This window comes from Plasmodium berghei, assembly GCF_900002375.2.
Source record: "Plasmodium berghei ANKA genome assembly, chromosome: 4".
In the NCBI taxonomy this organism is placed as follows: Eukaryota; Apicomplexa; class Aconoidasida; order Haemosporida; family Plasmodiidae; genus Plasmodium; species Plasmodium berghei.
Genome location: NC_036162.2, coordinates 323068 through 336699, shown reverse-complemented (window position 1 = coordinate 336699; position 13632 = coordinate 323068). Strand labels below are relative to the sequence as shown.

General features: G+C 21.4%; 6 protein-coding genes across 6 annotated transcripts; 1 reads left to right on the top strand and 5 right to left on the bottom strand.

Moving 5' to 3' along the window:
- Positions 1 to 523: 523 nt before the first annotated feature.
- On the bottom strand, positions 524 to 4076 carry PBANKA_0409200 (valine--tRNA ligase, putative; the record flags this gene model as incomplete). The annotated part of the gene is made up of 2 exons (XM_034568129.1): positions 524 to 3114; positions 3218 to 4076. 2 exons carry the CDS (start codon positions 4074 to 4076, stop codon positions 524 to 526), a joined length of 3450 nt encoding a protein of 1149 aa, XP_034420149.1.
- Positions 4077 to 5397: 1321 nt separating this feature from the next.
- On the top strand, positions 5398 to 6946 carry PBANKA_0409100 (pre-mRNA splicing factor, putative; the record flags this gene model as incomplete). Its single annotated transcript, XM_034568128.1, has 3 exons — positions 5398 to 5647; positions 5831 to 5893; positions 5991 to 6946. 3 exons carry the CDS (start codon positions 5398 to 5400, stop codon positions 6944 to 6946), a joined length of 1269 nt encoding a protein of 422 aa, XP_034420148.1.
- Positions 6947 to 7342: 396 nt separating this feature from the next.
- PBANKA_0409000 (conserved Plasmodium protein, unknown function) lies at positions 7343 to 8122 on the bottom strand (the record flags this gene model as incomplete). The annotated part of the gene is made up of 2 exons (XM_034568126.1): positions 7343 to 7709; positions 7923 to 8122. 2 exons carry the CDS (start codon positions 8120 to 8122, stop codon positions 7343 to 7345), a joined length of 567 nt encoding a protein of 188 aa, XP_034420147.1.
- Positions 8123 to 9098: 976 nt separating this feature from the next.
- Positions 9099 to 11396, bottom strand: PBANKA_0408900 (conserved Plasmodium protein, unknown function; the record flags this gene model as incomplete). Its single annotated transcript, XM_034568125.1, has 1 exon — positions 9099 to 11396. One exon carries the CDS (start codon positions 11394 to 11396, stop codon positions 9099 to 9101), a length of 2298 nt encoding a protein of 765 aa, XP_034420146.1.
- A 1070-nt stretch (positions 11397 to 12466) lies between these two features.
- Positions 12467 to 12796, bottom strand: PBANKA_0408800 (conserved Plasmodium protein, unknown function; the record flags this gene model as incomplete). Its single annotated transcript, XM_034568124.1, has 1 exon — positions 12467 to 12796. One exon carries the CDS (start codon positions 12794 to 12796, stop codon positions 12467 to 12469), a length of 330 nt encoding a protein of 109 aa, XP_034420145.1.
- A 125-nt stretch (positions 12797 to 12921) lies between these two features.
- Positions 12922 to 13531, bottom strand: PBANKA_0408700 (trafficking protein particle complex subunit 4, putative; the record flags this gene model as incomplete). Its single annotated transcript, XM_034568123.1, has 2 exons — positions 12922 to 13305; positions 13481 to 13531. 2 exons carry the CDS (start codon positions 13529 to 13531, stop codon positions 12922 to 12924), a joined length of 435 nt encoding a protein of 144 aa, XP_034420144.1.
- Between the last annotated feature and the right edge of the window lie 101 nt (positions 13532 to 13632).

The window sequence follows — 13632 nt, the reverse complement described above, 5'->3', positions numbered from 1 at the left end:
CCTAAATAATGTAAATTAAAAATATTCACAAATGTTTTCTTTATCAACCGTTATGTATCATTGTATATGTGTATATATACAGTTTATGCATATTTTTAATTTTGTCACATTTTTTCTTTTTCTTTTTTTTTTTTACGTGATAATACATGGTTAATATTTAAAAATAATTCGTGTTTTTTTTATCCTTAAATGAATAAAAGGAAATTAATTATTATGTTGCTAAACTTATGTATATTCATTTGTTTCATTTCTTTAACTTTTTTCTTATGTATTTATTTTATTTTTTTTTATGTTATTTTCCACATCCTTATTAGATGATAAAAATAAAATGTTATATTTCTATATAGTTAAACAAAACAAATAGCTTTTTAAAATGTGTATCATAATTATATGTACGTATATATATATATATATATATATATATACATAGCACTAATTCATTATTAAGATAAGAAATATGAGGGATAAAATATTAAGAATAAAAAAATTCACAATTATATATTTTTAAATTTAATTACCATGATCATAATTCAGGTACAAATATGATATCAAAATCTTTGCTGGTATACAACAAAGTTTGTTTTTGTTTTTGTTCTTGTTTTCGTTTTTCATCCTGATTATTATTTTTTGCTAAAGGGGTTTTACTAGAATAAAGGGATATATTCATATCGAAAAGGTTATGAAAAAATAGAATTTCTTGATAAAAATAATAATTTAATGGGAAATTATTATTTTTATCATTAAGTTTAATGTAAATATTAAAATTATTTTTTTCTGATAATTTTTTTTTTTTTAAGTTACAAAAATAATTAAACAATTTTATGAATATGTCAAAGTGCGTATTATTTATTATACTTTTTTTTAGTAAAAAATTTTCATTCTCAAAAAAATTATAGTTAGATGACAATGGATGGAAAATATTTTCATCTATTTGTTTGAGTTTTGAAATATTAATATTTTCTTTTCTGTAAATTTGAAGGTATAACACTTCAGTAATGTGTGGAATAAAAGGATATAAAATTTTAAGCAATCCATTAAAAATATGAATTAATAAAAAATTCCCAACTTCTTTCATATATTCGTTAGTAGAATTAAACAAATAATAGTTAATATAAAACTTTGAAAAATATATCATAATAAAATTATGAATTATGTTAATAGCTTGAAACGTATCATAATATTTTAATTTATTTATAGACATGTAAATTGCATTACAATATGAAGTGTGTATTCCTATATGACCTATTTTAGGAAATTTTAATTTCTCTAAAAAATCGTATATTTGGTCATTATTATTTAATTTAAATTTTATTTTTGTTTTGTTATATAAATTATATGAACAATTGATTTTTATAAAATTAGCTATATTCCATAATTTTCTAAGAAATTTTTCACTTTTATTTATATAATTTTCTGAAAAAATAACATCTTCTGTATCCTCTTTTTGCATAAAACAAAAGGATAATCGTATTGTATCAATATTTAAATTTTTTAAATATTTATCATAATGTTTTACATTTTCATCAGTTTTGCTTATTTTTTTTCCTACATTATCTTTTAATAATCCATGGAATTTTATCGTTTTTGCTAAATTATAATCGTTTTTTTCAAGGCTGCTTTTAAACTTCTTTGGTAAAACATCTTTTATATAATTATTTTTTATTAAATAATAAAATAAAACAAAACTTCTAACAATCCATAAATGTAATATGTCTTTACCTGTATATATTAAATCGACTAAATATTTTTTTTCCATTAATAATTTATAAATATCTATTTTGCTTTGTTCTAAGCAATGTATAAAATATAAAGCTGAAGATAACCAACTATCTAATACATCTTTTTGTTTTAATTTTTCAATTTTAATAGTTTTATTTTTAAAAATAGAAGAATTCATCATATTATTATAAGCCTCTTTTACATTATTTCCATATATATAGTATTCAAAATTTGAATCACAAACATTATCATCATCTAATTTATTATTAGTTATATTTTTTTTGTTGGAATCGTCATTACATTCATATTTATATATCGGGATTTTATGTCCATATGGAATTTGTCTATTTAATATCCATTCATTACTTGTTATATTTTCAAAAAAATATTTTCTATATTTTGTAGGAAATACTACAAACTTTTTGTTAAAATTGTTTTCACAAAATATCTTACTTAACTTTTTATAATTAATATACCAATGCTCTGAAAGTATTAATTTGCATTTATGCCCCTTATAATAGGCATATATGTTTGTTTCATTTTTGTCATTTTTTTCATTTTTGTCAAAACATTGAAAGTTTTCAACATCTTTAGTGTCGTGCCTTTCCAATGAAAAAACGGGAACAAATATATTTTTTTTTTGCTCTTTTTTTTTCTCATTTTTTTGATTAGAATCATCATTTGGACAGACATAATTCCTTTTGCAATATATCATTGGAACGAGCTTTTTATTTGATGATATATAAGCATATTTATTTTCAAATTTGTCTTTATTTATCGAATAAAATAGAACAGCACTTAAGTTATGAATATCATTTTCACTTTCTAATTCCAAATAGATAACATTTTCTTCGTTTAATATCAACTTTTGGTGATTTTCTAAATATTTTACAATATTTCGTGTTTTAGGAATTAAACAAATATTTTCCAATTGAACACCTATTCCATTATCTTTATTTATTCCGTTATTTATTTCAACGGGTTCAATATTTATGTCTTCTTTGTTAACTATATAAAGTTTTATCACATATTTTTTATTGTTGTGTTCCTTTGGATTTTCATAAAATTCTATATCTTGTCGTGAAATAATAGTTTTCAAATCACTGCAGTAATATACGGGATACATTTTATTTAAAATAAGTTTATTTTTATATAAAATATAAAATGTTTTGCTAACTATATGTTTCATATTTTCATCCATAGTATTATAAAATTCGTTTTCATCAACTATAATGTTTATACTTTGTAGCCGTCTTAGGATATCCTCTTTGATTTCATTTTGCCATTTTTTCATTTCTATTACATAATCCGACTTTTTTATATAATCAACACTTCTCCTTTTTATAAAAAACTTCCAAAACATTTCATGAGCACTAAGCCCTCCATGGTCTGCACCTGAAGCGAAGTGAAATCGTGAAAAAACAAAATCATGAAAAAAATAAAATCATGAAAAACAAAGGCGACGCTCCATATACTCAATCACATAAGATATAATTACCATATATAGGAATAGCATATTTTGAAAGTATATGCTTATTAAATAAAAGTATTATATCTTGATATATAAAATTATGATAATGACCTGCATGTAATTGCCCTGAAAGATTCGGAGGGGGGTAAACTAAAATAAATGAATTGGCATAATGGAAAGTATTAAATTTTTCTTGGTATTTTTTTTTTGCATATTTTTTATATAAATAAATAAAATTAACAACTTGATTATTATATATATTTTCAAAATGACTAATTTTATATATGTCTATAAAATAGTCTACATAATAATTAGAAGTTTCTATAATATATTTTTTTGTAATATCTTGAATTATTTCAAAATTTAAAAGTACACTATCTTTTTTAAAAAAATTATATTTTATAGACAAGTTATTTTTATATAAGTAATTTTTTTTTTTATATATAATTTCATGAATAATTTTTTTCAGACTATTATATTTATTTGGCGAAGTGTTAAAAAATAGTTCGATCTTTTTTCCATTTTGCACATTTAGAAGATATACTTTTTTTGATTTATTTTTTTTTTTGAGAAAATTGTTTGAATAATTTTTTATTTTCCTATTATTAATAAAAAAGGCATTTTCATTAAACGTGATTTTATGTCTTTTACTAAATTTGGTAATATTGTTTTTATTTTTTATACAAGTTTTTTTATTCTTTTTAATTTGATAGTCTATTAAATTATCCCTTTTTAATCTGAATGGTATATGCCTTTGATAAGTAATTTCAAAATTATTATTTTCTACAAACTCTTTTATGATGCTTCTTTTATTTTTTAATACCGATAAAACCACACTTAAAAGAAAGTACAATATGAAGGATACATATAGGAATATATTTCTCATATTTTTGTTAACCTCCAAAAAAAAAGCATCCTAAATCTTACTTTATGAAAAAAAATTCCAAATTATGTATATTTAAAAATATTTATTTGTACCATATAAGTTAAATATATATTTCCCCACAAATTTATATGTGTGGAAACAATTAGCATACTAAAAGAAATTAAATATTTCTAAATTTTGGTTAAAAGTTTGTATAAAAATATCACAACTATTTATAACGTATGAATAAGTTATAAACCTTGCCTATTTTCCATTGTCATTGACACACAAAATATAAATGGTCTTAATATTATGTTCATTCTAATTGCGTTTTTATTTCTAAATTTTATATATTTAAAGAATGCATTTTCTCTCAAAAGCTATTTGAAATACTACTTTTTTTACTATATACTCTAGTTCACTTTCTTTTCTGTTACTCTAATATGTATGTCATTATAAAAATACATCTTTCTTTTTCTAAAGAAAATTAATATAATATATTCAACTTAGAGAAATAATATTTTTATGTTTTCATTATTCTGATTTGTTCCTCGAATTGTACTTTTCTTTTATGGTGGCGCCTCCTCAATATCCTTTAGAATCCCCCCCAAAAAAAAATGATAATTTTTTTTTTTTTCCAGCTTACTACATTATACAACAAAGAAAATATAATACATAAAAAAAAGATGAAAAAAAAGATGTAAAAAGGATGTAAAAAAGATGAAAAAAAAAGATGAAAAAATTATGTATACAATATTTTTACGAATGTATTATTCCTCGATATACAAAATGTAAATTACACAAATAAAATAATGCACTAATATAATTTTTTGGGGCCATAATAAACTTACCTTCACATTTGATATTATATATACTTTTTTCTATACAAAAAAGGAATGTACATATATATATTTTTATGATAATACTTTTATTTATTCACTATTTCTAAAGGAAAAAAAAAGTATCCAAAATAGCAAAGGCTCGTCACATTAATAAAAGTTATTTTGGAATTTTACTGTTTAAATGATTATAAAAGGAAACAAATAATTTCCACAATCATAAAATAATTCTCTACATTTTTTGTTGGTAATCATAAGGCATACATATCTGTGAATGTAACTTATATACACAACAAATTTCTATAATTTTTTATATTACTACTATATTATTTGACCTTTTTTCAGAATAATGCTGAAATAAAGTGAGGCAAAATCAGAAATAAGCAAATGGTGGAGTTCTGTCAATAAGGTATATAAAAAACAAAATAAAAAAAAAAATAAATAAATAAATAAATAAATAATAAAATAAATATACCCAAGAAAAATAAAACGTAGGCAATATAATGAAAGGAGGTGGATTTTATAAAGGAACGAGTAGTGAACAGACTCCATTTTTTGTTGATAAGGAAAAGAAGTTGATTGAAAAATTATCGTGGCCGGATATTTATAACTATAAAATAAATATAAATAAAATCAATTTTGATATAGTAGAAAAATGGGTACAAAAAAGATTAATCGATTTATTAGGATTTGAAGATGATATATTATGTGACTATTGCATATCTCAACTTAAGGATGAACAAAACGGAAGAGGTATGTCTTTATGGCTATTATTGGGATGGTTTATCTTTTTATTTATTTTTAAGATTTATGTGCATATAATTTATAAACACATTTATATAATACATAAATGTTAATTACACAATTAATTTGTATATTTTTTTTTATACTAATTATTATGTAAAATGTGAATTATTTTTGGTTTCTATTTTTTAGATTATGAAGAGAATCGTTACCTGGATTCAAAGAAGTTGAAAATAAATATCACTGGGTTCATAGGTAAGAAATAAAATGATAACTTTAGAAAGCTAAGTATCAAAACAATGATGAAAAAATCCCAAAATTTATATATATATATATATTTTTTTTTTTTTAGGGAATAAAAAAAGCGACATATTTATTAGAGAATTGCTAGAATTATTAATAGAAAATGAAAAAAATGAAGAAAGAATTTTAAAATCTCAACTTGAAAATAAAAAAAGCGAAATGGAATCAGCTAAAAATGAAACTGTATCTATAACAAAAAATATAAAAACTTTAAAAAATATATATAATGGAAATGATGAAAATTGTGAGAATAAAAATCAAAATATATCTATAAATTTTATAAAAGATAAAATGAAACGAGAAAACAGATATAGAAAAAATGAACGTACTATTATATCATCTAACGAAAGTGATAATATATCATATAATAAAAAAAAAAAAAAAAAAGAAAAAAAAAAATCAATCTCACTGCAATCCGATTCTTCATCATTTAGTACTTATACAAATAAAAAAAATTATAAAAGACAATTAAATAAACACAATAATAAAGACTCTGATTCTGATACAGATTCTACTCCTATTTCATCATCTGAAAGTAAATCCTCTGAATATAAAAAAAAAAAAAAAAAACGAGAAAAATATTTAAAATATGAAAAAAGTGACAACGATGATCACAGAAGAGACCATGTAGTAAGGAAAAGAAAAGGCATAAGAGAAAATGAAAGGAAAAAGGATAGTGGAAGGCATAGAAACAGACACAGAACTAGAGATCGAATCAGATGTAGAAGTAGAAATAAACATAAAGGACTAATTAGGCACAGAAGTAGAGACATAAGTAGAGATAGAAGAAGAAGGAGATACCGTTCTAAATCTAGGGAAAGCAATAAATCGAGTGAGTCGTATTATAGTGAAGAAAATTATAGATCATCATCGAGTAACAGTGACAAAAGTGATGAAATAAAAAAAGAAAGAAAATTAGACAACCATTCAAATGATTCAAATAAATCTGACTCTGATGACAGTAGTAATAATTCATACCAACCTTCTGAATCATCATCAAATTGAAAAAATAAAATAATGAAAATACTTGAATAAAAATTATGATAACATATAAGATTTAGTTATATCCCTATTATATAAATAGGAAAGTTTTAAGATTTAATATCAAAGTTAAAAAAGACGAAATATATATTTAAAATAAATTTGTTTTTAATTTTTTAGTAACTATAATAATCATTTTTTTTATTCTCCTTTAGTTCAATCAAATTTTAAGTAACAAATAAATTAAAAGAAATGAAAATCATAATGGGAAAAAAGTTATAAATGCTTTAAAAAAACTAACGTTGCAACCATTTGAAAGCATAGACAATGAAGAAAAAAATGATAGAAAAAATATATGAAGAATGAAAAAATATATAAAAAAAGATAAAATATATAAATAATTTTTGCTTTAAAAATATGCTAAATTATTTTACAATACACATAGACAACTCGTAAGGTAAAATAAATGTTCTTTTTGAAAATCGGCAAAAATTTTAAATATCTAAATCCAAGTCCTCGAAAGTTAATAAGCTTAAAATATATTTGTTCATGTTTATACTTTTTGTTTAATTCTTTGATTTTTGATTCAATTGACAAAATAATATTTTTAGTTATCAAATATCTACAAATAATACACATCATATAGTGTATAAATGCAACCAAAAATATACAAGAAAATGTAAATGCCAATGATGAATATTTCTCATATCTGTATATTGGGAATAATACCATGAAACAAACAAGCATGATAGCATATGAAAATGCTGAAATAAAGAATGCTGAAATCCTTGAGAGTAAATAAAAAAACATACAGAATTATTTTATTTAGGTCATTTGTATAAAGTATAATAAGAATAGATAAATATAGGTAGATATATCTTAATAATTATACATATGTTTGTCTCCAAATAATGCAATAAATATAAATGATGAATGAAAAGTACTATAATATAAACATAAATAAAATTATATATAATAAACAAATTGAATAGTGTGTCACCATGGAATTTTGGATCGCATTAAAACGTTTAATTCGTGGATTTCTTTGTGCATATTTTCATGTGAATATAAATATCTAGAGTCATTTGTCCAAGAGTCAAATGCATATTCATATGTTGCTAAGGATACATGCATTGGAATATCTGTATATTCACAAACTGCCAGATCAACTTCAGGCTTTGCCAAATCAGAATTAAGCATTATACTTTAATAAAGAATGTATTTTTTTTTATTAATTCCAATTTTGTCTTTTTAGTTATTGTTTAATTTTTATCTATTTATGTTCCCAATATATATATAGCGTTACTACATTTATTTATTTTTATTTTTTTAAATAACAGTAATTTAAAAAATTAGTTATGCTACTCCTTTTTTCAAAACATATTTTTCATTATTACTTAATGTTCCATCTATATATATATTATACATTTAATTTAATTTACAGCTTTATTTATTTTCATTTATTTTTATTTATTTTATTTTTAACTTACACCCAATTATATATATTGCAAAAAATTATTAACAGTCATAAAATACCTGTTATTTTTATTAACGTTCAGAATTTTTAATAAAAAAAATAGCCAAGCTATATTCATCTGATTGGATTGTTCTGAAATATTATTTTATAACGGGTAATAAAAATGGGGGAACATATTAAAGCTTAAATATATATTCCAATTTTGGTGATGGTACAACAAAAATAAAGTTTTTTATCTGCTAAAATATTATTACATATTATCAAATTCATAAGTTACTAAAATAATGTATAAAAAAATATCACAAAAAAAACATATTTATATAAATAAACATATCAATGCATTAAATTATTCAAAAGACATAAAGACGAAAATTTACATAATGCTTTATTTTTTGCATTGCTCTATAAGCTAATTAAATAGGAAATTATTAAAATGATGGAAAATACAAAAAAAAATATAAAAATATACATAAATTAATCAAGCCTTTGATAAAAATTATGAATTGCTAAGCATCACGATTCATATGTGCAATTCATACAAAAGGAATAAATATAAGCATTATTATTATGATTATTAAAAACATGTTTTTTATGAATCGATCATGCATATTTAAATGAGTTTCTTTACCCCTTTATATATGTATTACCATAAAAAATAATATATTTATATAATACATCCTAAGGATTACATACTCTATATTACAAGTTTGCTTTTAAATAATTTCTTGTATGAGGAACTCTACTATATATTTGTGACGACATAGACTTTGATCGTTCGAGCATTTTTGCATAATTATCTCTAACACTTGTATTTTCACTTTTTATGCTATTAGAACTGTTCATATAATTTCTACTAGTATTGCTGTTCAAATCGTTTATGTCTAAGGCCCTAGAATATTTATTTGTATACGTGTTTATATTTGATTCAACTGATTTATGAATATTTCTCGAAAAGTTACTCATATTATCTGTATTTAATAATTTATTTGGTGTATGTATTATATTGGAATAGTTTCTTCTATCCAAATTATTATAAGTAAGATTTTTTTCATTTAAATAAACGTCTTTCATAAAGCTGTTTCGAGAAAAGTTATCTTTTGTTTTATCTGAGAATCTCTTATTTTCAAAATTATTAACTATATTAAAAGAATTGTCATGAGTATTATTATGTTTATTTATAGAGCTCAATATAAAACTACTACTGTTATTTGTATCCGTTGTAAAACATTTTTTTGGATCACCTGTACTATATTTGTTCAAAGATATTCCACTATTATAATCGTGCATATTTTTATTAATGAATTTATTTATATTTTGAGGATCAAAGGATTTTCTATTATTTAATACCTCTTTATTTGTAGCAGTTTGATTTAATAATATAGAACTCATACGTCTTGCAGTATAATCATTATGTGTAAATGAATTTTTTAAATGCTTATTAACAATTTCTTGCTCTGCTTTATCTAAATTATCTAATACATTATTTGCTATATTATTTTTAATGTTTTTGTTAAATATATTATTACTATTCTTATTTCCATTAAATTGGTTAGTACGCAAATCATAGTTTGTGTTATATCCAGGTAGTCCACTGTTTATATCTATTTTTAATTTATTGTTATTATTATCATAATTTATATCATCTTTTTTTAAAAATATTTTATTTTCATCATATTTATCATTCATATTACCATAACCTCGAGGCATGTTAGAATTTATTTTATTCATATCTACATCATAAAAATTGTTTCTATGAATATTGTCATTATTAGTTATATTTCCGATTACCGTATTCCTTTGGTTAGGTGCTTTTGGAAATCCTTCTTCAATTTTATCATAATGTGTTTTTCTTTTTAATAAATCAATTTTTGCTCTATCCTTAAATAAATAATTTCCATCTGATTCCAAATGACTGGCATTACTAAAATACTTTCTTGTATTATAATTTCCAGTGTTTTTATTTATATCATTATAAATACTCAGATCTTCATTAATATTACCTACACTATTACAGCATGTACTACTATTTGTTTCGTCTTTATTATAGTGAAGTAAATTATTATTACAATTTTTGTTATTTATATTACTAGTATTAATGTTAATACTATTTTTGTTGACACTTAAACCATCCTTGTTAAAATTTCTATAATTATCAAAAGGTTCTCCAGTAAATGAATTTCTATTTTTTATTTTATTGTCAGCTATTAAGCTCATAAAATTTTCATATTCATTATTATCTATTTGATGACGATTATTATTATGATCAACATTTGCATCCTTTAGAATATTTAAATGTGCCTCACCAGTATTCATATTATCATTTACATTTAAAAAATTATCAGTATTGTTATTATTATATAAATCGTTATTTAACATACCATCATTTCCTTCAGAATATGTATTTTGTTTTATACTATAAAACATATCATTATCATTTAAAAAATAATTTATTTTATCCGAATTTAACGGGTCTATTTCATCATAATGTGTGTTAACATCCTTTTTTAATTTTTCATCAGAAAATTGACATAAATCATGAACTTTTCTTTCATAATTTCGAATTCCATTATTTATTTCATTCATTAACTCTAAATTTGTATTCATAAAATTTCTTTTTTCATTTAAATTATATGTATGATCATTTATTATTAAGCCATTTTGAGTATATTCATAATATAGTTGCTCTGCTAGTTCTAAAATATAGTTTCTGTTTTGGTTTTCGTTAATTAATATTTGCTCTTCAACTTGTTTCAATTGTGACAATGCTAAAATTATATCATTTGTATCAATGTCTTTGTATATATCATCATTTAAATTTTTTATTTGGCTTCCCAAAAGAGCCATAATACTATAATTATTTTTCTTAGTACTTAGTTCATGGAAATCGATATTTTCATTTTGAAATTTATGATTATCAACTAATAAATATAAGATATTGTTAATTTTGTACTTTTCGTATATTTCCCCATTGTAATAATTTAGATTGAGGAATTTCATTTTCGCACGTTGTCAAAAATGTATTATCCCTATATGTATGTGCATTCATAAAATAATTGTATAAAAAAGCATATATAATAATGCAAAATGATGTATATTTTTAATTCACGCGAAAAAGATGAAAAATCCTGATAAAACTACTAAAAAGAAAATATCTAAAAGATTATATACAAATATAACGCACATAATATATACAGCATGTAAAAAACAGAAACAAATTTCCTTAATCTCAATAAAAGAAAATAGTTAAAGTGAAAAACAAATAAAATATAAATATAACTGTTTTTTAGGAAAATTGCATGCATATGCGCAAAGTATACAAATAAATAATAAATGTTACAATATATGGTATATGAATAATATATTTATATCACGAATTTATAAATGTGTTTAATACATTTTCAGCTTTCAAATAATTTTATTTTCCCCTTGTAATATTAAAGTGCATATAATTTATTACAATTTGAAATATTCCAATAGTAAGCTATACTTTTTGTTGCATTTCATTTTATCAGGTTGAAGAAAAAATATATAATATTTTTTGCAAGTGTATTTTTCTAATTATATGAGAATGCAAATGGTATGTAAATATAAATGAATAGAAGAACACATAAAAAAATGTAAAATATACATTAATCAAATTTAAATTTTAAAAAGAAAAAAACTATATTTTTTTATCAGAGGAAATCATATTAAAAGCATATTATTTTTTAAATCTCTTAATTATTATGAAAATACAAAAAATTGTTAATTTATGTTTTACACATAATATTTATAAAAAAAAAAATAAAACAGCTAGCTAAATGAATAAAAAAAAAAGATATATAAATAAACATATATATAGCCAATTAATAATTTAAAATTCTTTTTCCTTTTTTTACGTATAAAAATAAATCATATCCATAATAGTAAATATATATACACATGAAAATACACATTTAATATGCGAGTATTTTTGTATAAAAAAAATGTCCACATACATAATTTATAAAGGATTATTTCCAAATTATATTTTTTTGTTTTTATTCCACTATTTAAATGTTTTACTATAATATTTCTTCAGTTTTTTTTTATATTTTGTTTAGTTCATATTGCTCACATTCGTCATTTGATGAGTAATAGGTGCTGGGTAGTTGCACATATTTAGGGGAATCTTTTTTCTTAAAAAAATATTTGCTATACAACTTGCGCTTACTTTTATATGCTTTGTATACAAACAATAATAATAATATAACTGCATATAACAATATAGATACAATTAAAGGCCTTTTCCCATTTTCTCTATGTACTTTACTTATTTCTATGCTTTCCTCATTAAAAGTGAGCATAAGAAATGTTATTAAAAGAAAGACAACACTTGCTGTGTCAAACAAAATAACTATATTAAGAAACATGCTCATTTTATATATATGTTATGTAATAATGCAAAATTTTCGAAATACAATTAGATATGATTAATATATATAGGTGTGTATGATGTTTCGAGAAATATCAATGAATATATATATAACACAAAATATTTTGATCAGTTTATATTTGAAAAAAGCTTATCGATATGCTCATTAAAAGCTTCTGAACGTATTGGCATATCAATATCATAAAATGGATTCTTTAATATTATATCACTATATAATTCATATACCCTTTTTAAATATTTATTCAACTCAATGTTTAAGTCATCTTTGTGAACTGCAAATATTTTTATTCCTGTCAAAGTATCATAACATTGAATTTTAAAACCATTCCCTTCAATTGTTTCGATACCTTTTTTTTCTAATAATTTAAATATATTTTTTGTATTTAATGATGAATTCACATTTATCTTTTCAGAAATTGTTGAAATACCATGTAACATAGAAGCAAGTCTTATTTCTTCATTACTATTTAATTTTATTTCTTCGCTAAAATGCTGAAAAAGAAGTTTTATATGATATTACATTCTAATAAAAAAATATAAATGTAGTTATATTATATACTTATAACATTTTTCTCAGACATTTACTCAATGGAAATGCCACAATTTACCATACATAGACTTATATATATTTCTTATGTATAGTAACATATACAATATAAATACATACCTTTTGATAAACTAAAGTACCATGTTGGTTGTTAACATAAAGAGAATACATCTTAATTTTTATATTTCAACGATCTTTCTTTAATGGTGTAAAATTTTTTGAATCATACTTATAGAAATCCTCTTAGTCATATCTCCTTTCGTTCTTCACAA